The 20805-nt window shown below is 59.0% G+C and overlaps 1 protein-coding gene across 2 annotated transcripts in view; it reads right to left on the bottom strand.

The window, feature by feature from the left end:
• Nucleotides 1–5640: 5640 nt before the first annotated feature.
• Nucleotides 5641–20805, bottom strand: part of LOC117652614 — an 88542-nt gene continuing 73377 nt past the window's right edge. Inside the window, exons 3-4 of one of the 2 annotated variants that reach the window (XR_004588175.1) lie at nucleotides 18792–19065; nucleotides 5641–5848 (exon numbers count right to left, since the gene is read on the bottom strand). Coding sequence is in view for 1 of the 2 variants with exons in the window: in XM_034397660.1 (XP_034253551.1) it covers nucleotides 18883–19065 (183 nt within the window). In the remaining variant the exon portion in view is untranslated. Of the gene's footprint in view, nucleotides 5849–18619; nucleotides 19066–20805 lie in introns of those variants that run through there. The other variant, XM_034397660.1, reaches the window with a different exon arrangement.

The raw sequence follows: 20805 nt of genomic DNA on the forward strand, positions 1-20805 counted from the left end.
ACGCGTCACGGCCCGCTCGATTCAAACCGTTTATTTCCCGCCCCAAGCCACCCGGCACCCGCCCTGCCCTGCGCCCTGCGCCCTCTGGCACTTGGATAAAGTGAGCGTGCGAACGGACGCGAGCGAGACGAGTGAGGGGTGCCGGGCGTAGCCTGGCGTAGCCGCGCCTCGACGGCAGCGGGGCGGCGGCGGGGCGGCGGCGCCACCAGAGGGCGCCGGGACAGGAGGGCAGACTGCTTGTAAATAATGCACGAGATTCACTAACGGGAATATACGTACGTACACACGGCGGCCTTGCTAGCCTCGCCAGCCCCCGCCTGGCTACGCCTGGCCAGTGGGACCACGGACGAGGGCCGGCGAGGCGGAGAGCACGCCGGAGCCTGCGGGAGTTGATTTGAGCGCGGAAAAAGGGGTCCGCGAGGGCTGGCAGTCCGAAGCTAGTCCGAGGGGCGGCCGAGACACTGTCGGGGGTTGGTCATCGCCGCCGTGCGGTGTCGGCAAATGCAATTGGTCAGGCGTCGGATGGGTTGCCTGCCTTCACGGCGACCTGGCTGCGACGCTCCCTCCTCACGAGTGGTGGGTTGCCTACCTCCACGGCTGACTCTCGCTCGAGGGACCGAAGAAAGTGCGCCGTGCCAGTAATCTAAACTGAATGCCCTCCGATCGCCCCGTCCGTCCGTTCGTCCGCCGGGCGCTCGGGCAGTGGAGGGCGCGCCCCGAGACATGTCCAGCTCGCACAATAGTTAATTAGCGACAGGGCCCTTGTTTATGCAGTTAAATGCTTAGCATGTCAGTAATGAAGCAATTATCCGTTCCGGCGGCCAGCCGAGAGCCTGCCGAGAGCGCAAGGGCCAGCTGAGGGCCAGCCGCCGTGGCGTGCTGTCCGGCCTGGGAGCGCGTGGGTCGCAAAGGGCAGCGTAGGGCGGCGGGGGCAGAGCGGAAGTGCAAAGGAAGGGGGGGGGGAGCCGGCAAATCCAGTCTGGTTGCGAACAGTGCTTTGCAAGGGGTGACCAACTCGAGATTTTCATGCACACTGATTACTGAATTATTGAAATTCAAGTGAATATATTGATTGCGTGTTATTTTGATGGTGATATCCAGCGCGGTTTCACCACCGCACTGTAGTCTCCGACGCGGAAAAGGCGGGGAAAATGCGCGCGGTTTTGAATATGGGGAGAATCGACTGGCGGGAAATGTGGGTCGGATTCCGATGGGCGCAGACGCGACGACGCCGGCCGAAGACAATTTCATTATTTGGCGTGCGGAACGCCCGGCGTGGCCGTGGCGTGGGCCAGTATGGGGAATGCCCGGCATGCCGAGGGTGGGGGGGGGGGGGCAGTTTATCGAGGAGGTGCATATCCACAAGGAGATAGAGCCCCACCCAGCAGAAGCAGAACCCCGTCTAGGCTTTAGCGGCTGCAATGACTATGCAACCCAACAATGAGTGCTCCAGGGAATTTTTAAATGGCACCAAGACGCATTAACAATAATAAAATTTCGCCGTTTTTTTCGGTGATTTTAGGGAGTTCTGCCGGACACATCACTGCTAGAAGAATCGATTGCAGAGAAATAATTTCCACCCACGGTGGCTGCCCAGGCTTACCGACTTAGCAACCACCGTTGGTAAGCCTGGGCGTTTGGAAGGCGTTTTGTTTTTGAGTCGTGGCAGCGCTGGCGTGGCCGGTGCGGCCAACGACCTTGGCGCGCAAATGACTCCATTCTGAACCAGCTTATCCCCCGGCGGCGCCACCGTATAAATTGAATTAATTGAATTAACGAGGAAGTGATAGCCGGGCGACGAAACGCGACGAAACGCCACCGATTCGGCGGCACCGCGATAAGTGCGGCCGAAACGAAATTAATAAAGTCGCTCTAATCTATCGTGCGGCTTTGCAGTGGCTTTTGCAGTGCCACCGATAAAGCTCTTACCGCGCGCCCTCGCTTTCTGGTCGCGGGTTCAAATCCGCCTCCCTCGCGTCGGCTTTACGAAGAAAAAGCCACCGTATCAACATTAAAAACGAAACACTTAATTTTTTTTAAATATAATTTTTTTGCGCTATACCTGCTGGAAACTCGTTAAAAATAAAAGCATTGAAAGTTTCGGAATTTTCCAAAGAATTTTTTTAGCACGAGCTCTCCGACAATTTCCAAGATTTTTTTTTCCAACACTGCGGTTTTTCCATCCGATCTACATAAAGACCTGCTTCGATTAAGTGACGCTCACGTGGCAGCGAAAGCGCAGCGCACAGCGCGCAGCCTGCTACCAACGGCGCGGCCGGGCTGGGCACGCATGCCACGCGGCGACGCGGCCGTTTTAGCAGTCAGTCTGGCTGCCAGCACTGGCTGCCGGCACTGGCCACCGGCCGGCCATTCGGATTATGGGATGTTGCACCACACTGCAATTACACGCGCTGCCTGGCTGGCCGACAGGCCGCGCCTCGCACGTCGTCACCGATGCCTCGCTTGATTTGCAAAGTATGATTTACGGGCTATCCCGCCCGGCATCGGATTAGACCAGACTGGCGGCTAGACGGGCTAGACCTCCCAGCGCGCCGCGCCGCGCGCTCGCCGCCACTGCACTGCCCACGCAGTGCCGCGGTACTTCTCCAAAACTAGCCTCCTCGCAGGGGCTGACTCGCCCAGATTCGCTTTCGTCTTCGCCTCCCCGTGCGTCCGCCGTGCCCAAGCACCCCCTCCTCCTCGCCTTATCCCGTGCCATCGGACAATAAGATCGTGAGATGCTGGATACCATAATGAGATAAGGTTTCTGCCGATAACTGCCCAGAACTGGCGCTTCGCTGCACGGAAAACAACGACGACAACAACAACAAAAGCCCGGACGGCGAGAAAAGGGCCATGACTGAGGGCACGACTCGCGACAAAGTCATTTGCAGCGGCCGAGTGGAAACGGAGTGGAAGCCCCTGTCAAGTCGGGGGTAGGCAACCCGCACGCCAGCTGTGCGCATGTTTGCCTACCTCGAGCTGTTTTCGGGCCTTTCCACTGCCGGCCGGCGGATTCGCTCCGATCAGCACTTCTCTACCGGGGCCACGACCCCTGCATCCCCACCGTCCTAGACGCCCTGTCCCTCCCGCCATCACGGGGCGTCCCCCGGGGTGCGAGAGAGACAGGGCGGCGCAGGGACTCTTGGGGCCGCTCGGCCGCTGCATTCGGGCGGTGGGTTGGCAACCCTATCCTCGGCGTCCGTCCGCGCGTCCGCCCCTTGCAGCCCCTCGCCGTGCTTCCCTCAAATGAGGCAAACTTGACGTCACCGACGTGCCGCCCGCCCGGCCGCCCCGCCTCGTAATAGGGGCTTCCCTCTATCCGTCACTAGAAAATGATTCTCTTTTTTGGCGCGGGGGAGTTGGGCCCCAAAGTCGGCGGGGTGGCCGGCGCGTGCCTCTGGGATGTTGTGTGGTGAGCCACCCCGCAAGGGAAGGGGTGGGGGGAGAGAAAGTTGCGAAGGGAGGGGGCCACCACTGCCAAGCCGTATGCGTTAGAACCCCCAGCAGTACGTCAAGCTGTACGCCATTTGACACTCCCACCCGCCGCAGCACCAAAAAAATTCTTGATAATTGCAAAACAACAATGGCGCTTGTTTTTCCACTGGGGGCTCCCCCCTCCCCCTCCTCTCTCCGACGGCCTCTTCCCCGATTCGTGTGCCCCTCGCCGCGCCCGCCACTCGGCTCCGTTCTCATCGTCTGACGAGCTGCCTAATTAAGCGAGTAATTCCAAAATGGCGCGGCCTGTACGCGGCCTGTACTTAGGCCCTTGGGCTGCACGCTGCACGTCTCGGCGAAGCATCGCACGCAGGGCCGGACCGCCGCGCACGCCACACTGGAAAAAACAACAACATCCGAAAACGACAATTAATCAGTACCTCCTAGCTGATATTCTTAGACGCCATCAACAAGTGCGTGAAGCGGGCGGCGGCGCGGCGAGGCCCACCCGTGCGCTGCCCGCCGGCGGGCTGCGCGTTTTCGTCGCTCTGTCTCTCTCTCACCTGCACGGGACGCCCCGTGAGTGCGAGAGAGACAGAGCGGCGGGAAGCACTTGCATGGATTGCTCTAATCGCTGGCGGCCCGTGTAATTTTCTTGTTAGCGGCCGATGGCCAGACGATGGCCAGACGAGGCCGGACGAGGCCGGCGCTCTTCATCAGCAAGACGGACTGCTGCTGCTGCTGCAGGCGTCCCGGCGTCGCGGCGTCCCGGCCAGGCTAGCGCCTTTTGCATATCATTTCGCCCGTACATCATAATCGCCGCACTGCCTCAGCATGCAACGAGCCGCACTTTGCAATATGGCTGAGTTTCGCTGTTGACGCGCCGGTCGTCCGAGCGCCTCGACGAGCCACAGTGGGCCAGAAGACTGGTGGAAGCGGACAAAACTCTAGACGCGTTTTGAGCTCCAGAGTCGCGAAATGGGACTCGAACCGAACGTGTGACCCCACCAATGGATTGCTCTTTGAACGAGGAGTCCATTGGTGGGGTCACACGTTGGGTTCGAGGCCTGTTTAGCGACTTTGGAGCTCAAAACGCGTCTAGAGTTTTGGCCGCCTCCACCAGTCTTCTGGCCCTCTGTGCGAGGTGCCCGTCGTCGCCCCGTCTCCCTCGCACCACTGCGGCCCGGCCCACGAGTGCGACAGAGACAGTCCGCCACGCCTCGCAGCACGTGACAGCACACCGGAAGCGGGCCGTCTGTCCGTGTGTGTCCGGCTGCAGAGGGAAATAATTAAAATGCACGCTTTGCTATTTCCCATCCCCTTGCTGCGCCTTGCTCGCTACAGGCTTGGGATGACGTCATAATGGCCGTCATTAGTCGCTATTAAGATACCCAGGTAACGCAATTAGCGGCAATCTTGGACGGCCCTTCGCTCGCCTTCACATTTTCGGGCCCTTCGCGCGACGTGGACAAACTAGCCCGACCTGACCTAACCTTGCTCCTGCCCAGCTCCAGCCTAGCGCTGGCGGGCATCGCGGCGAGAGGGTTGCACTCCCCACCCCGCATGGCTTCACCTGACCATGGCGAGGCGCGCAGATTCCTTTTCACGCCCTATTTTTCACCCACCGCCCTTCCTGATGGAATAGGGTAGACGGACGGCCCACAAAAAAAAAAAAAAAAACCAACAACCAAAAAAGAGGGATTTTTAGCGACTTCCTCGACACCCCCTTGGGTTGACTTCGCACGCGACTCGCGACAACGCTAATGGGGCATCCTCGCAATTAATCTTGCTGCCCCGCTCCCCGAGGCCCGCCGAGCACCGCGGCTAGTGAATGCTGCATTCTTTTTTATGGCCGGCTTGCGGTGTGATGACCACCGGACGGCCGTGGCGGCCGAGGCCGGGCCGCCCCGTATGTGCACAAAATATGATTAAGGCCTGTCGTATATTACCCCGACCAAAGGGCGCCTTGAAATACGGCTGGCATGTGTGGTCTGGGCTTCGCAGGCTTCGCGGGGCGGCATCTTTTCCGGAGATTTACAGTGGGCCAACACGGGCAGCTCGGCAACGCCTCCGACGAGGGCACAATATCCCTCTTAATCCGGCGTGATTAATAATCAATCTTGTTTTGCTTCACCGTGAGGGCAGTGCTTGGGCGCCGTCATCGGGGTGCTCGGCCGAAACTCGCAGGTGGCGTGTGGTGCTTTCTGGGGAGGTTACAAAAATCAACGACGTGGGCTTGCCCAACATTTATTTTGGCAAATTTCACTTGTGAAACCTCTCCTGTCGGGTGGTTCTTCCCGGTGTGGATTTTCGCCCGGCCGGTACAGTCCTGCGAGGCGGGGCCCCGCTTTCCCACACCGTGGGGCGGATCTTCGCATGGCGAGTCCTGATTGGCCCGGATGACGAATCCCTGGAACAAAAGCGAGCAAAAAAGGAGGACAAAACGGGAGTGACTCAGATAGCGACAATAATTGGCGTGTTTGCAGAGCGGCGTCGTCGCGTGCCTCTCTGCCTCTCTCTCCCCCTCCCATCTCTCCCCCTCCACCGGCCACCCCCTCCTCCACTTCCGGCGGTCGACGGAACGTCACGCACCGAGGGCTTTACGGAGTATTCGGAGAAATCAATCCAAAATGGCGGCTGGTCGCGATGGCGTGTTCGCCTGCTCGGCCTGCTTGGCGTGCTCGGCGTGCTCGGCCGTGCCGCGGGTCGCGCCGGTCGTGCCGAGCGCGCCATTTTGGGTTCGGAGGATGGCCACACGCCAGGCACGCCGGGCACGCCCAGTGGAAAGCACGTTCCAAACAAAAAGGGTTCGACTTGGCATGACGAGCGTGTCACCCGCCGACTTGGACGCCAACAGAGTGTCAAAACGCAACGCCAAAACAAAAACACTTAGCAAAGCTTTGGTTGTTATGGCCTCCGAAAAAGGTCTCTGCAAAATGATAAAGTCTTGGCTTTGGTACGGCCCTTTCCACCTCTCTCTCTGCACTTCCCCCTTCCGCTTTCTTCCCACTCCCTCTCACTCTCTCTCCCTCTCCTTGTCGCCGTCTTCCGAAACACTTGACGAGGGATGGACAGCGCGCCCTGCCCTGGCCGCCGTCTCATGCACCTGTCCCAATCAAGATATACGCGGAGCGAGAGAGAAATTGTGTTTGTTTAACGGAGGGTCCGCGCGGCCCGAGCAACGTGTAATTTTCTACTCATTCTATGCCGGCCGATGGGGCAGGCTGGAAGGCTGTGAGCAAGGCTGTGGACGCCGTCGTCGTTGTGGGCGGTTGCCCTCCGCGTTCCAGGGCCTGCCCGCCCTGGCCCCGCCCTGGCCCCGCCCCTGGAGTGCCCTTTCCTGCCCACCCTTCCAGGACCCCGAGGGGTTCACATGGCCGATGGCGTAGCTAGACAGTGTGTGGCAAACGGTGCGGGTGACGCGCCCTCACGCTCCGCTGCCTCATTTTCGAATCCACTCTCCGCGGCGTGGCGCTGCGCTCACACGAGACGGGCCCCGCCGAAACGCCGGCGCTCTGTCACTGCGTGGCCACTGCAGGGTCACTGCGTGAACCGCGAACGGTGTGCTGCCGTTATGCGGGAATGGCGCACCAAGACCGCCACTTATGCAAAGGGGCTCCAACGGGACCGGAGGACGCGGGGCGTAAGTTACTACTGTTTAGGGCGCCCGCCCCGCCCCGCCCCGCCGGCCTGCCTCCCCCGAGCTACGCCGACGCCTACCCGCCCCGCCCCGCCCCGCCTCGACCACCCGGCCGTGCCAGTGGACCACACCTGGCGATCTGCCCTGCAGCGCCAAGTCACTTAACCTGTTATTACCCAATTCTCGAGAAAACAAACACAGTTTGCAGCGGACGAGGGGCTTTCGTCATCAGCATGAAATTGAGTCGCTGTCAGGGGGCAGGCAGGCAGGCGGGCCGGGGGAGCGGCGAGTGGGAGCGAGAGGGAGCGAGGTTTACAGGGCAGGTGCGCGCGTGCACACTCACACACTCACACACGCGCGCACGCTCAGTCGCCTTGGTGATTAAAAGTGAGTGGGCCGGGCCGGCATGCCTGGCCATGCCGCGCCGCTTGTTTTCGTGCAGCAATAGACGAAAATCTGGTAATAATGTTGTTAGCCGCGACCAGGGCGGCCGGGCCGGTCGTTACAGCGTACTGCAGCTTCCGATACTTTGGATGCACCTGCACTGCAATGCCATGGCAGTGCACCTGCCGGCTGCGTGCGCGCTGCAATCAGCCCGAGCAAATAAAGGTCCCCGAGAAACAAAGAAGCGCCCGAAAAAAAGGGGCAACTCGTCTTTTGATTTCGGCCTGCGCCCGATGCGGCTCCACGGAGATGAAAACACTGGCAGAATACGTCCGTGGAGCGCCCCACTGCGAAATGGCGCGCAGACCGCGAGTGCATACACCAACGGCAAGCCCAGTGCATGGGAAAACTCACGACTTGAACAAATTTCTGAATTTTTTAATTAATTTTTTCTGTTGGCACTAACCGTCGAATCTGGCAGAGAGCATCACTTGGCGGACGCGGCCGCCGCCCCCAGTTTGACTCCTCGTCCTGCGCTTCGATCGTTGCCACGCAAAAAACAACAACAACAAGAAAAAAGAGCCGGCTGGGACCAAAAGTTGGTCGCAGGGGCCGCTGCGCCTAACGATGAAGATGTCGTCGTGCCAATTTTACGTATGTATTCGTGAGCAATCGGCAAACTTTGTGATTTTTTTTTACATTTTTTTGTGCTCGTGCGCACCGACGAGCGGATTGTTCGTTTTCGTTGAACGAGTGTGTGGGAGCGCGCAGTGGGGAGGGCGATTCGTGCCCGCACGGTCACTGTTTCAGGGAAAATCGCAAAAAGAAAGAAATCTCTCTTTGAAAACCAAAAATAAATAGAAGCAGCAGTTTTAAAAGTCTTCCGCTGGCCAAATGGAGAGGCGGCCGCGGAGTCCAGCAGTGGACTGATTCCGAGAGTCGTTTTCGTTGCTCTGTCTCTCTCGCAATCATGGGTTGTTCCATGCAGGTGCGAGAGAGACAGAGCGACGAAAACGACTCTCGGAATCAGTCCCCAGGCCGTCCAGCCAGGCTGCAGCGGCTGTAGCGTTACTTTGGTCAGTCTGGCCACCCCAACGCTCCGCGACTGCAGCTAGGGGAGGCCAGCCTAAGATATTAAAAATGTTGCCAACTTTTCCACTCGAAAGAATCCTCACCCGGTCCGTCCCTGGCTGGCCTGCAGGGCCTGACGTGCGGTGGAGGGATGTCATTCAAGCCAGGGCCCCGAGTTAGGCCCGGGGCGGCTTTCAAATGCCCGGCCGGCAGTCGCTCTGTCTCTCTCGCACTCATGGGGCGTCCCGTGTAGGTGCGAGAGAGACAGAGCGACTCTGCGGAGGGGCTGCCCGGCGTTATTAGCGGGGCTGGGATGAGAAGAAGCCCCGTGAGGACTCCACGTGCGCCGGAAATGAGCAAAGTCCTTTAAAAATCTTTGCTCCTGAAGTCGAAAAGCGGATGGCAGGCAATGGAAAGGCGAACCACACTGGGATTTCGGACTTGTGACGCTCGACACGCTTCGCGGCGATGGCATCTTGCTGCAATGCTGTCCGGCGACGCGGCTAGACTTAGACGGCCACAGGCGTCGTCGAACTGGGTCAGCACTCGCCAATAATATTTGTGTTCGGCGCTGACAGCGGCGGGGAGGGGCGGGGAGGGGCGGGGCGTGGACGGCCTCCGCCACCGACTTTGTCAAGTTTTTCCGGCCACGTCGCCGCCACATCACCCGCAAGCAGCGAGGCAGCGAAGCAGCGCAACTTGGCGGTGCAGCCGCCAGATTCCGCCGCTGTCTCTCTCGCACTCACAAGGCGTGCCGTGGCGTGCCGTGCGGGTGCGAGAGAGACAGAGCGACGACGCCGTCCTTCGGAATCAGACGGCAGGCCGTCCGTCCCCCAACCCTCCGCCGTCGAGAGATTGGCGCCAAAAACAAAGCCAGGCGGATGCAGCATCCAGCAGACTGATTCCGGGAGTCTCTTTCGTCGCTCTGTCTCTCTCGCACCTTTTAGGGGCGCCCGTGAGTGCGAGAGAGACAGAGCGACGACTCTCTCGGAGGGCGGAAGCCTCGGCAGGGCACATCGCCGCGCCTTCAATTGAACAGCGAACAGTGTAGGAGTGACATTTGCGAGCGTCCTGCTTGAGGGTCTTGAGGGCGGCGGGGAGGCTCCGTGCCTGACGGGCCGCTTGTCGTGCCGCGCGTCGTGAACCTGACGAGCGATTCCGGGAGGATCGCTCTGTCTCTCTCGCACCGCAACGGCGCCCCCCGCGGGTGCGAGAGAGACAGAGCGACGGCTCGGCGAGACGCCATAAGACGCCCGCGGCGCCGCGTCTATCGGGGGGACTTGTCGACGGCAAGCCGCGGGAAGCGAGCCGCCAAAGAGGTCGGCGCTGGAGGCAACGTCTCGCGGGGAGGGCGGCAAAAAACAGGCGGAGCCAGTGTTTGAACCCCGGACGGCGAAATCCACAGTGACTACACCAACGCCCGAAAACGGGGATATTTAAACTTTTTGCCGCTGATTTTGCAGTGTAATCCTTTGAGCCCGCTCGCTGCAGCTCAGTGTACTTTTGCGACAGTTGTTCACGGCCGGCAGTGGCCGTGCTGGAGCACTGCTAGCCGAGCGGCGAGGCGCCGAGCAGTCATAGCGCGAGGTTTAGCGGCCGCTTAGTGGCGGAATCAAGGGAAGCCAGGCCCAGCAAGGCCGGCTAGGGGTGGTCGGGGTGGGGGTGGTGCCACACGTTGGCGGGCCGGGCGGGCCTGCAACTGGGGCAACGGGAGCGATTACCAACTTGGTAAGGGCACATGCTTGTCGGGGCCGTTTCGGCCCACAAATACCCCTTACAGTGCAGTGCCACCGATACGGCCTCGATGTGGCCGACCCGCCATGACGAGGCTTCGCTTCAGCTCCAGAGCGACGAAAGAGACGAGAGAGATTTCGTGTAGCGTTTTGCGTGGGACGCAGTCATGCCCGCGGAAACATAAAGACATCACTTCCGCGTCACTGACGCGTCACTGACGGCAGTGGCGTGACGCGGCGACTATTCAGCGAAACGGAGCCGTAGTCTGGCGGCGCTTTTTTAGCGAGAAGAGAACACTCGCCGAGATTCGGCGATTCGGCCACAATGGCCGGCCGGGCACGCATGGCGCCAAGCCTAGCCAAGCCAAGCCGAGCCAAGGGCGTCGCTCCGTCTCTCTCGCACTCGCCGGGGCGCCCCGTAGCGGTGCGAGAGAGACGGAGCGTCCGAACAACGGCGGCGGTTCGGTAACCAGCGAATGAGGGCGCGATGGATGAGGCTGGCCGACGGGACCGACTTAATTCCGTCGGAAAGAGAGAAGAGGAGTCACTGGTAATTTCCACGTCAGCCAGAAGCAGCAGCAGCAGGCAGCCGGGTCATGTCGCGTCCGCGTGCAGACCACCAACAAAGCGGCCGCACCGCATCACTTCGATCATCTGGGAAAGGAAGAGCGGCTGCTTTTCGGCGGGGCGGGGCGGGGCGGGGCGGGGCGGGGCGGGGCGGGGCGCGGACAGCATAATAAGGCCCTACTGCACGCGCTGCGCTGCGCTGCTGCCCAAATCCAGGCTAGGGCTAATTTCTGTTTATGATTGCGTTGCCTTCCGGATGGCCGTGCCATCGCTAGGCCCTGAAATATGAATCCCGATCGGGAGCGGCACGCCGCGCCACGCTGCACTGCACCAGCCTGGCGCGAGGGAATGCCCCACCCGCGGCGTTTGTCGCGGAGCCTGTCTCTCTCGCGCCGCTGGGGCGTGCCGACTGTTGGCGAACTACCGCTCCTCCGCGGGATGACGCGTGTGCGTCCGTGAGGTGGAAATAACGTGAAAAATGAGTGTTCGCCCTCTGCCGGCGCGCTGCCCGGCCCGGCGGTCCGCCTCCCTCCCGCTGATGGAGATGTCCGCCGGCATATGGACCTCCGCCTCGACTTTGGGGGTCATGGCGGCGATTTGGAGAGGCGGCCGGTCATTAGGCCGTCGCCATCGAGGTGATGAGTTGCTGCCCCGCCCCGCCCCGCCCCGCCCCCGGTGTGGGCACAACAACAGATGACCGGCGGGCGGCACGGCGACGCGGCGGCCAGGGCGTGGCCCTCCCCGTCGCCCCCCCCCCCTCACGGCGCCAGACTGCAGGCCTGCCTTGTTTGCCCAACGTCTGTTCTAATTGAAAGGGTGGCAATCATTCAATCCAGTGATAAACCAGCAGGCGCGGGGAGGGAATGCCAACCCCTTCCAGGACCTCCAGGACCTGCCAGGCGGGGCCGCCAACATAAACCACCTGGACGCCGTGGAGTCAGGCTGCTTGCCGACCCAGCGGCGCGGTGGGGGGCAGGGCCAGCAGTGGCCTATCTGGATAAGCGATGGGACTCAATGTTACCTACTTACAGTGGAAAAGTAGTGTGTTTTGCCGAGCTCTCAGTTGGAGACGGCTTGACTGTAGGCAACCAGGACGCCGACGATGACGACGGGGCTCCCGTCGAACACACTGTGAACGCCGTGAACGCTGACGGAAAACGGAACGCATTTCGCCGCTCGCTCCTACACAACAAAGTGGTCGCTGGCACAAAGCGCGCGCACTCGAGACGTAAAATGAAAATTACAGTGGGTGCCATACAGCGTGCAGCCATGGCGTCTCCAACACGAATCATGTCTGCTGCTCCCAAGCCGGCCGGCCGGGCGTGGCACGGCGTGGCACGGCGTGGCACGGCGCGCCCTGCTGCGTCATACCGATGCAACAAGTGTTCGCTTCAGGCGCCGCGTGCCACGCACAGCCACGCCGTGCCGCGCCCTGCCCGTCAATACAAACCCGCGTCGAAATACTGCGCCGGGATCGATAAGAATGTTTGCAACGAGTGTAGTCATCCGCGGACGCGGCGCCCACGAGGGGGACCCGACCGCTTCCCACGATGTCCGTCTGGCCGCGTCTGGCCGCGTCTCGCCAAGGATGGCCGGCACGAAGAAGACCCTAACGGGCTGGGCTGGGACTCTAGGCGCCACCAGGGGGCCTCGCCCTGCAGGCTGATTCCGAGTGTCGTCCATTCGCCGCTCTGTCTCTCTCGCACCTCGCCGGGACGCCTCATGAGTGCGAGAGAGACAGAGCGACTCTCGGCATCAGCCTGCGGGGGCGGGGGCCCTCCTGGGGGCGTGCTGCAAGTGTGCTGCACCAGTTTCCCGGAGTGCAACGCGTCCAGCTGCGGGGGACTTGACCCGTCGCAACTTTTATCGTTATCTCCACGCTGGGGGCGCTGGGGCGGGACGGTTTACGCGTTGCGAATTTCTAACAATTTTCCCGTGCTGTGAGTCTGAAGTAAGGCTACTTCGTGTCCAAGTCTTTGAGCAAAAGAGGAAGGCCGTGGTAATTATTTCGTCTCTACTGGCCGATCAGTTTTCATCAGACAAAAAAAAATTATTGAGCTACATTGGCTAGTTATTCTTTTTATTGTTTTGAGGATACAAACAACAGGTTTTTTTTTCGGACTCGGTCGAAACTGTCCCATGGCACTGTAGGCTCGTCGCGCGCGATGAGAGCCAGATCGCAGCGCTCACGGCGAGGAAAAAAAAACGTGTAACGCTGCAATCGGTGGGACACGGCGCCCGTCCTCGGACATCGCTACTACACTTGTCGACTCACCCAACAGGGGCTGTGAACAGCCTGGTCACAGGCACTGCCCGGCAGCAGGCTGCCCAGCAGTGCGCGCAAAGCGCCCACAGTTGTAATCAGGCAGACAAAAAAAAAGGAGAAGAAGAAGGAAAAAGGCCACCGTTTTTCCCCACTCACAATTTTTATATTTATTTCCCGTATTTTTCTCCCCCTTTCAATGGCGGCGACACGGGCACTCGTTAGCTCCCCGCTAAGGAGGTGTAAGTAGGGTCGTCACCGACCATTACGTGACTTGCAGCTGCCGGGCCGTGGCGAGCCGCAAGGGCCGTGGCGCCTTGCACTTAACAAACAAAATCCCGCCATTATTCCAACCAATATCCACTCGGGGAAACATTTTTTGTGCCCGTCTCGAGGCGCCCATTCCCTCCAGACGCGCGTCCGAGACGACCAATCGCTTAGGCGGAAACGGACCTCTAAATTTAGCGCGGTAATGAGACAATTTCGAACTGCTCCGGAAACACCGAGTTGCTGATCTGCTCTTCCGGCGAGAGGCTGTCATTGCAAGTCGCGATTTCCTTCTCTCTCTGTCTCTCTCTGTCCATCTCTCCGTCTCCCAGGAGGAAGCGAGCGATAAAAGAAGAATGGCGTGTGTGGACGGACAGTGGCACGCCAAATCGGGTTTCGCTTTTGAGCGTGTACACAGAACACGACACTGTCGCCACAATGTAAAAAGCCTCTCTTTTCCCTATTGCGGTCCGGTAAGGGCGCGTCCGTGAATCACAACGCCGCTAAAATTTATTTTTTTTTGCAATAAAAAAAGGAGCATTTTAAGTTTCTGACTTAAAGTCGTGCATTTTAGTGGAAGTTATGTCGACTTAATTTGAAATTTTTAAAAGCAAACGGCAAGTCTGATCAAGCTAAATTTTGCAGAAGTGCTGTCTCTCTCGCTCTTGCTGAAAGAAGAAGTCTGAAAAGAGACAGTTCCTTGGCGGACGGTCCCCGGAGTAACGCGATCATGCGGGATGCACCGGCCAAACAGAGCGTCGGATGTTGCGCTTATGCGGAAAGTATCCGATGCACGGCTCACGCAGGGACACTGGGACACAGAAGCACCGCCACGACCAGGCCAATCGGACGGCAGCCCCGAAGCACTGCCAGTGTGCCAGCCCAGCCAGCCCCAGACGGACTGTCACAATGGACATGTAATTGTCCGGATGGGGCCGTACCGTTTGTGTAACCCTGACCCTGCCCCGCCACGCCCCGCCACCGGAAAACGCATCCACCGTAACTGCGCTCGGCGCGACGCCGACTTACGTGCTTCTTGAGGTGGGCCGGGGCGCGATGTGGGGGCAGATGTACATACTGCACGCCTATCGGCGGTGACGATCGGCTACCAGCCAAAGCGTGCCGCCGTCGCTCCGTCTCCCTCGTTGCTACACTTACGAATGGCCTGCCCCACCTCGCGCACCCAAGAGGGAGACAGCGACAAAAAAAAACAACAATTTCAACTTTTGCTCAAATATTTTTGTTGGTGAACTGACGACGCCTGGGCTACGTATACTTGCCTCCGCTGGTCCCGCTCTGTGACGTGATTTCCATTCCCATTCCGAGATATTATTGTTTGCGGGCCTACCGCAGATCTGCGCCGCTCACTGGAACCGCTCGCTGGAACCGAGGCTGGGCGCGGGGCGTGCTGGAGATGGGGAGGAGATCTGCGTATGATTGTGATTGCAATAAATTCGCTATCACGTTGCCCGGGCCCCGAGTTGAGTCGCATATTCGGAAAGTATTATTTCCCGGACTCTGTAGAAAACGCCCTTCCCGTGGAGAAACTCACTTGAACGCGACAAATTTGAATCAGCGAGCCAACGAGGTTCCCAAGTACCGAAAATTCTTGCCATTTCTAACGGTGTGCCAAATTTCGGAGAGGAAAAGGTATCGAAAAGCAGCTGGAAGAAACAGTGTTTAGTGGCGCCAGAGGCATTGTTCGATCGGTTACAAAACGATTCCCATGCTCGTTGCCGACATTTGCAAGCGGTCCCGCACTTCCGCGACGACGCGACCGAACGGACAAAGTGACGCCCAGTGCTTACAGTGAGGAGACAATGCACATGCACGGTTGCACCACAGAGACCGATGCCGCCTGGATGCACCCGGCGACTCGGCGGGGCGGAGACACTGCGAGGCTCGGCAAAGGCGCTTGCAAAAACATGCATTGTCTGAACGCCAGAAACCCAATCTATGACGACTGTTTCCATCAAACGGTTGTTGGGGGCGCGGGGCCCGTTTCTGGGCCGCTGCGCGCTTTCTTTGATATATCTGTTTCATTCGTAGGAAGCGGCGACGGAGGGCCGACTCCGAACGGTGCTTCATCGCTCTCTCTCGCACTCGCACGGGACGCCGCGTGAGTGCGAGAGAGACAGAGCGACGGAGCGGCCCCACGGAACCTATGCGCGGCGCGCAGTTTGCGAGATGTCCCCCGAGATAGTGGTACGTATTGCATTGCGTTGAGCTGCATTTCATTGACCCGCCTTGCGCATCAAAGTTTCCGTCGCGGACAACGACAGAGCGCGATGGCGGATGTTGCAAGCACTTCACTCGACCACTCGAAAAAAAAAAACAACAACACGAATCGGGCGATACCCGCCTGTGGCACTTCACGGGGCAGCAAAGGTGCCCCCGCCGTGTCTTCCACCTCAGCAGGTCACGCTTTCGCAAACTGGGGCGAATATAAGAAAGGAAAATTAAATGAAATCGTGAAAGTTTCCATGAATGCCGCCAGGGATGACCGGGCAAGTTGCTACCACCTGGAGGCTTTGGCCTTCAGCGACCCGCGAGCGACCAGATGGACTGCGTGTGAAAAACTTTGTAATGAAAGGTCGTATTTAACTATTAGCGGAGGCTATGGCGGGGATATGGGCTCAAATGACGCCATCTCCGTCGGGGGAAACGGTTTACCTCGCGCCAAATTGCCCAATGACCTCCGGAAAAATTGGGGAAAACATGAAAAAGTCTTCCTTCTTCGTCTTCTTCTTTCGGGGCGCAGCGAGGGGCAGCACGGGGCCAACAACCTGTCAAGTTGCTCCGTTCGGTAGTCTATTGAATTCCTTCCCGACCCCCCTTCCCCCCTCTCGGTCACACACACAGACGCTTTTTCCACGTCTCCTCTTCCAGCGTGTGGGATTATCATAAGTCGAGAATACGGCAAAGCAGCTTTGGGTGGACTCTTTAATCAGAGAATGCTTGTGGCTACTCGAACAAATCAAGGTGACAAAACGCCTTATGCATGTGACCCGATCCCTGATTGTGCCTACGAGTGTGCTGCCTGTGTGCGTATCCGTGTGCGCGTGCGTCTGTGTGGAGCTGATGTATGGCTTTTAATTCTTCGCCACTTTGAAAAGGCCAGCCCCGCCTCTAAGTAAATATCCCGGTTGCGGTCGGCCAGCTGCTTGTCGCGGGTTCGCGTCCCCGTGCTGCAACACTTTCGCCTTCGAGGCCCCACGTGCAGGCTCCGACCTTGTGGCGTACATGCACCAAAGATGAGACTTTCCTGCTTTGAGCCGCGCGGATGAGGCAAGGTCCCTTCGCGCTCCGCGCATACGGCAGCCAAGAGGTCATCTCTGATTGGCCCGCCAGGCCGAGAGGACTAATAGACGACCAACTCGCTAAATAGGCAATCTGGCCATTGGGACTTGGTGTCCCTGTGGGTCGCCGTGGCAGTGTGGCAGCCAGCCTGCAGTCGGCCTTCGACCGCCGCATATACGTAGTACAGTACAACATTCACTTTTGCTCGGGTGTTTCGTTTTCTTCGTTATTCCACTCTCCGCGGGAGTCAGGTGAAATACAAGTTTACTGGGCGCGCTTGGAAATGGCGAGACTGTCCAGTGTGGGTGCGTTGGGCGCGCAGCCGAACGAAGCATAAAGCCAGCCCTTGGGCCCCTCGGCCGCTGGGCCCTCGCTCCATTGCATTCGCGGAGTTGTAGCGGGGTAATGAGCAGCAGACCGCGAAAAAATGAATGGCATTCTTCCAAAAACAATCAAACGGCGCGCAAAAACGAGGAAGGAAAACCAGCTTGCTTCCTTTTCCGCTTGCGCCCTTAGCAAGCGGGCACACTGGCAGAAGCGGGATTTTGCTTTTGGATCGCGGTGGTTACGGTGGAGATGTGTGACGGCAAGCTGCCGAACAAGGGCATCGTGTGGGCCGGCCAGAGGAGTCTCCTTCACGGTCACCGAAAATACGGAGGCAGCCAGCAACTATCGCCGGACACACTATAACCTTTGAGCGCTGGAAGTTGCTGGAAGCATTTTTCCAGTGGACTGCGAGGGAGTCGCTGCTACGGCCGGTGGGTGGGTGGGTGCTTCGGAAATTTCATTCATTCATTCACTCAGCCGTTCATTCACGGCGTCCACACACAAACGCGGGATCAAAATATATCGCCCCCTCCCGAGGAGGACCACCCGACGGTCAGTGAAGAGGACACGGGACACTGCCGCGCCGCGAGCCACGTGTGCCAACGCAAGAATTATTTGCTGGCATTCTGCTCGCCTAAAGGCCCAATAAACCGTCGCCATTGTACTGACACGCCTTTTACTGCAGAAAGTTGCGGCGGATCTACCCCACGTTTCATCGCCAACTTTATTTAATTTTTCTTTCACAGTGTGCCTGCGCTGCCTGTGGGGTGCGGTAGTCCGACGCCACGTTGACAACAATAATTCGTCGAAAAAAAAATTATAAATGCTTGAATAAGCTGACCTAGCCAGCCGAGGGTGATATTATTGGAAGGATTGTGGATGGGGTTTTACCGCGTAGTGGCCCACCTATCGCTCGGTGTGCCTCGGCGTGCCTCGGCCCCTGAAATTCCTGCGGGGCCATCACCCGGACCGCGGCTGTGTTTGCGTGGGACCGTGGGACTAAACGCGACACAATAATCCAGGCCAAACTCAGCAGAGCCGCCGCAGAGCCTCCAGAACCGCGGACCCCTTTCCGTGACGAACTTTCCGGGCCGGCGAGCTCGGCCGGCACAACCCGCGAAATCGCCCGCGACTTTTATCAAACACGTTGAATAATGAAGGCAGTGTCGTTTCGGCCTTTCGCACTACTACATCGCTTCGCTCCAACTTGCGCTCTCTTTTGTTTTCTTTCGGAAACTGGTGGAATATTGCTGGGCGTTCCGCTGGGCTTTCCGCGCCGCTTTTCATGGCTTCGGCGCGCCCTTTCGCCGCTCCCTCGCGCAAAGACTGGCGCGCCGCGGCGATTAATTAGAAACGAGTGCAACTTTTCCTTCTGCATCGAGATATCGAAGCGAGATATCGAAGCGAGATATCGAAGCGAGATGCTGGACTTTTCGCAGGCGGCCAGTACAGGCCCGGCTCATCAGTCGAGCGGAAGCAAAAAGGAAAAATTCAGCAGGGAATTACGCTATTTCACGTCAAACTGAGTAAAAAAATGTTGAAGAGTTACAAAATAATTACTGCATTTTCGAAAGTTGCCGTTGGCAACTTTTCCGGAGCAAGCCTTATCGACTTCGAGTCGCTCGGGAATCCCGTGGTTCTGCTTGATGTGCTCGGCGAAGCGGGAGCACGACAAGCTCGTCACGCAAAAATGTGTCCGATTGCGGAGTCCTGTGGGCGCCCGCCCCGCGCCCTTCCCGGAACAGGCCGCACTTTTTGACGACGGCGACGTGTGGTGGCGGCGCGGCGGTCGCTCGGTTACCTGGCCGGCTGATCCCCCACGACGTAATCTGCACCGGCATTGTCTAGGACGCGGGGACAATGAACCTGTCACAGTGGAGGCGCGCCAGGGGTCAAACCCTCCAGGATGACGACGACACCCAGGACGGCGATGACGTGGGGCTGCCGGACGTCTCGTCACCGGGATGATTGGAACAGGCATTGCAGCATGATGGCCTTCTCGGGGTGCAGCCGGCAGCCTTCGCGCATGCCAGGGCCTCCAGGATGCCGTCAACCTGGACAGTGGGCAGCTGCTCCTAGTCAAACAAAATGAAAAAAAATTAAAAAATCCACAAAAAAAATCTGAAGTTTATCAAGTTAATTTTTTTAGCGGTTGATGAATGCGCAAAATTAATTGAGGTGATTTTTTTTCCGGGTGGGACGTTACATTTCTTCTTGCCAAACGCAACTGCCGCCAACTTGCTAGGCAGAAAACGAAGCAAATTAGCCCTCTCCTTCCATGCAGAACACACTGCCGCGCTGCCTCGGCACTGCCGCTGTTTGAGCGCAAGGAGGCAAACATACGCCCCATTCCCGACCGTCCCCGACGAAATGGCCGGCTGCCTCTTGGGCTGCCTTCGTACAGCTTTGCGCAATTATTTGCAACCCTCACGCGGCCGCCCCTGCAGCGGCCTCTCTCTCGCACCCCTACGGCCCGCCCAACGAGTGCGAGAGAGATGGACGCCATGTTCGGCGTGCACGTCAAGTGTTGGATAAGATGTCGCCGCGCCGGTTCGCCATTGACTGCGGGCTGCGAAACGAGCGGACAAATATTTATTTAGAGTGCGATGCCTGATTCCTATCCAGCTGCCAAAGCCACAGTGTGGTGCCGTCCCTCCAGCGTCACTCCGTCACTCCGTCACTCCGTCACTCCCCTCGCCGCGAAAACACGAAAACGCGCCGCAGCAAAAGTTAAAAGGCGCAAAGAATGGCCGGGGCGGTGAGGCGCTCTGTTGGTTCAGGCCTTGGGGCCTTTACTTCGGGGTGCGCACACTGCGCAGCCCGTCCTCGTCGGTGCCCCTGGTGTTGGTGTTCTGGTTCCCCTCGGTGCTCCCCCCCCCCCCTTTGAGCTGTCCGTCACCCGGAATTAGCGACTCCCCGGCCAATCTAGCCGCCAGCAGTCCGATCCCTGTCTGTCTCCCTCGCACCCCTACGGCCTACGGGGACGCGCCGCGAGTGCGAGGGAGACAGACAGCCTGCCAGAGTCGCGTAACAGCGCCGACCCGCCCCGCAGATACAACTGCAAAAAGGGTCGAGCTGCACGCGCCGTCGCTCTGTCTCTCTCGCACGCGCACGCAGCGCCCCGCGAGTGCGAGAGAGACAGCCAGAGCGGCGTTCGGAACCGCTCTGCAGCCGCCAGGGTTGTTCGGTCCTCGCCCCAAGACTCCCCCGAGTGACAGCGCAGTGCAGCAGGCAGCGATCACTGAGAAGGAAAGCCAGAGAGAGAGAGAGAGGGATGGATGGACAGAAAAGTGGTGTAGGAAGACGACGGTGGAGAAAGAGGGAGGGGGGGGGGGCAAGGATCAGTCCGATCAATGGGCGCAAGCGTGATGCCACACACGGGGCGGTCAGATGGAAAGCAGATCAGCGGACTCGACAACGACCTGGACACACACACACACACACACACACACACACACACACACACACACACACGTATCAATCATCTGATAAGCGAGCAAGCGCGGCTCGCGTATATTAATACGAGATCCGAGGCCGCGATGGTCTCCCGGCCGTCTCTCGACACTCTGCCCGTCCCGAATGCTGCCTTTTTATCATTTTATTATTTTATTCCTGGACCACACAACACTCGGGCGAACGCTGACGGCCGCCGCCGTGTCCGAGACGTCCGAGACGTCGGAGCCGCCGAGGCCAGACGACGGCCCGCGTCGGCCCGCGTCGGTGTGAGCTTGATAGCGCGGGCCTCACTTCTGGGGAAGCGTAAAAAAAAATAAAAAAATGATAAACGGTCGGTCGAATGGACGGTGGAGCTTCGA

Source organism: Thrips palmi, unplaced genomic scaffold (assembly GCF_012932325.1).
Source record: "Thrips palmi isolate BJ-2018 unplaced genomic scaffold, TpBJ-2018v1 HiC_scaffold_7, whole genome shotgun sequence".
NCBI lineage: Eukaryota > Metazoa > Arthropoda > Insecta > Thysanoptera > Thripidae > Thrips > Thrips palmi.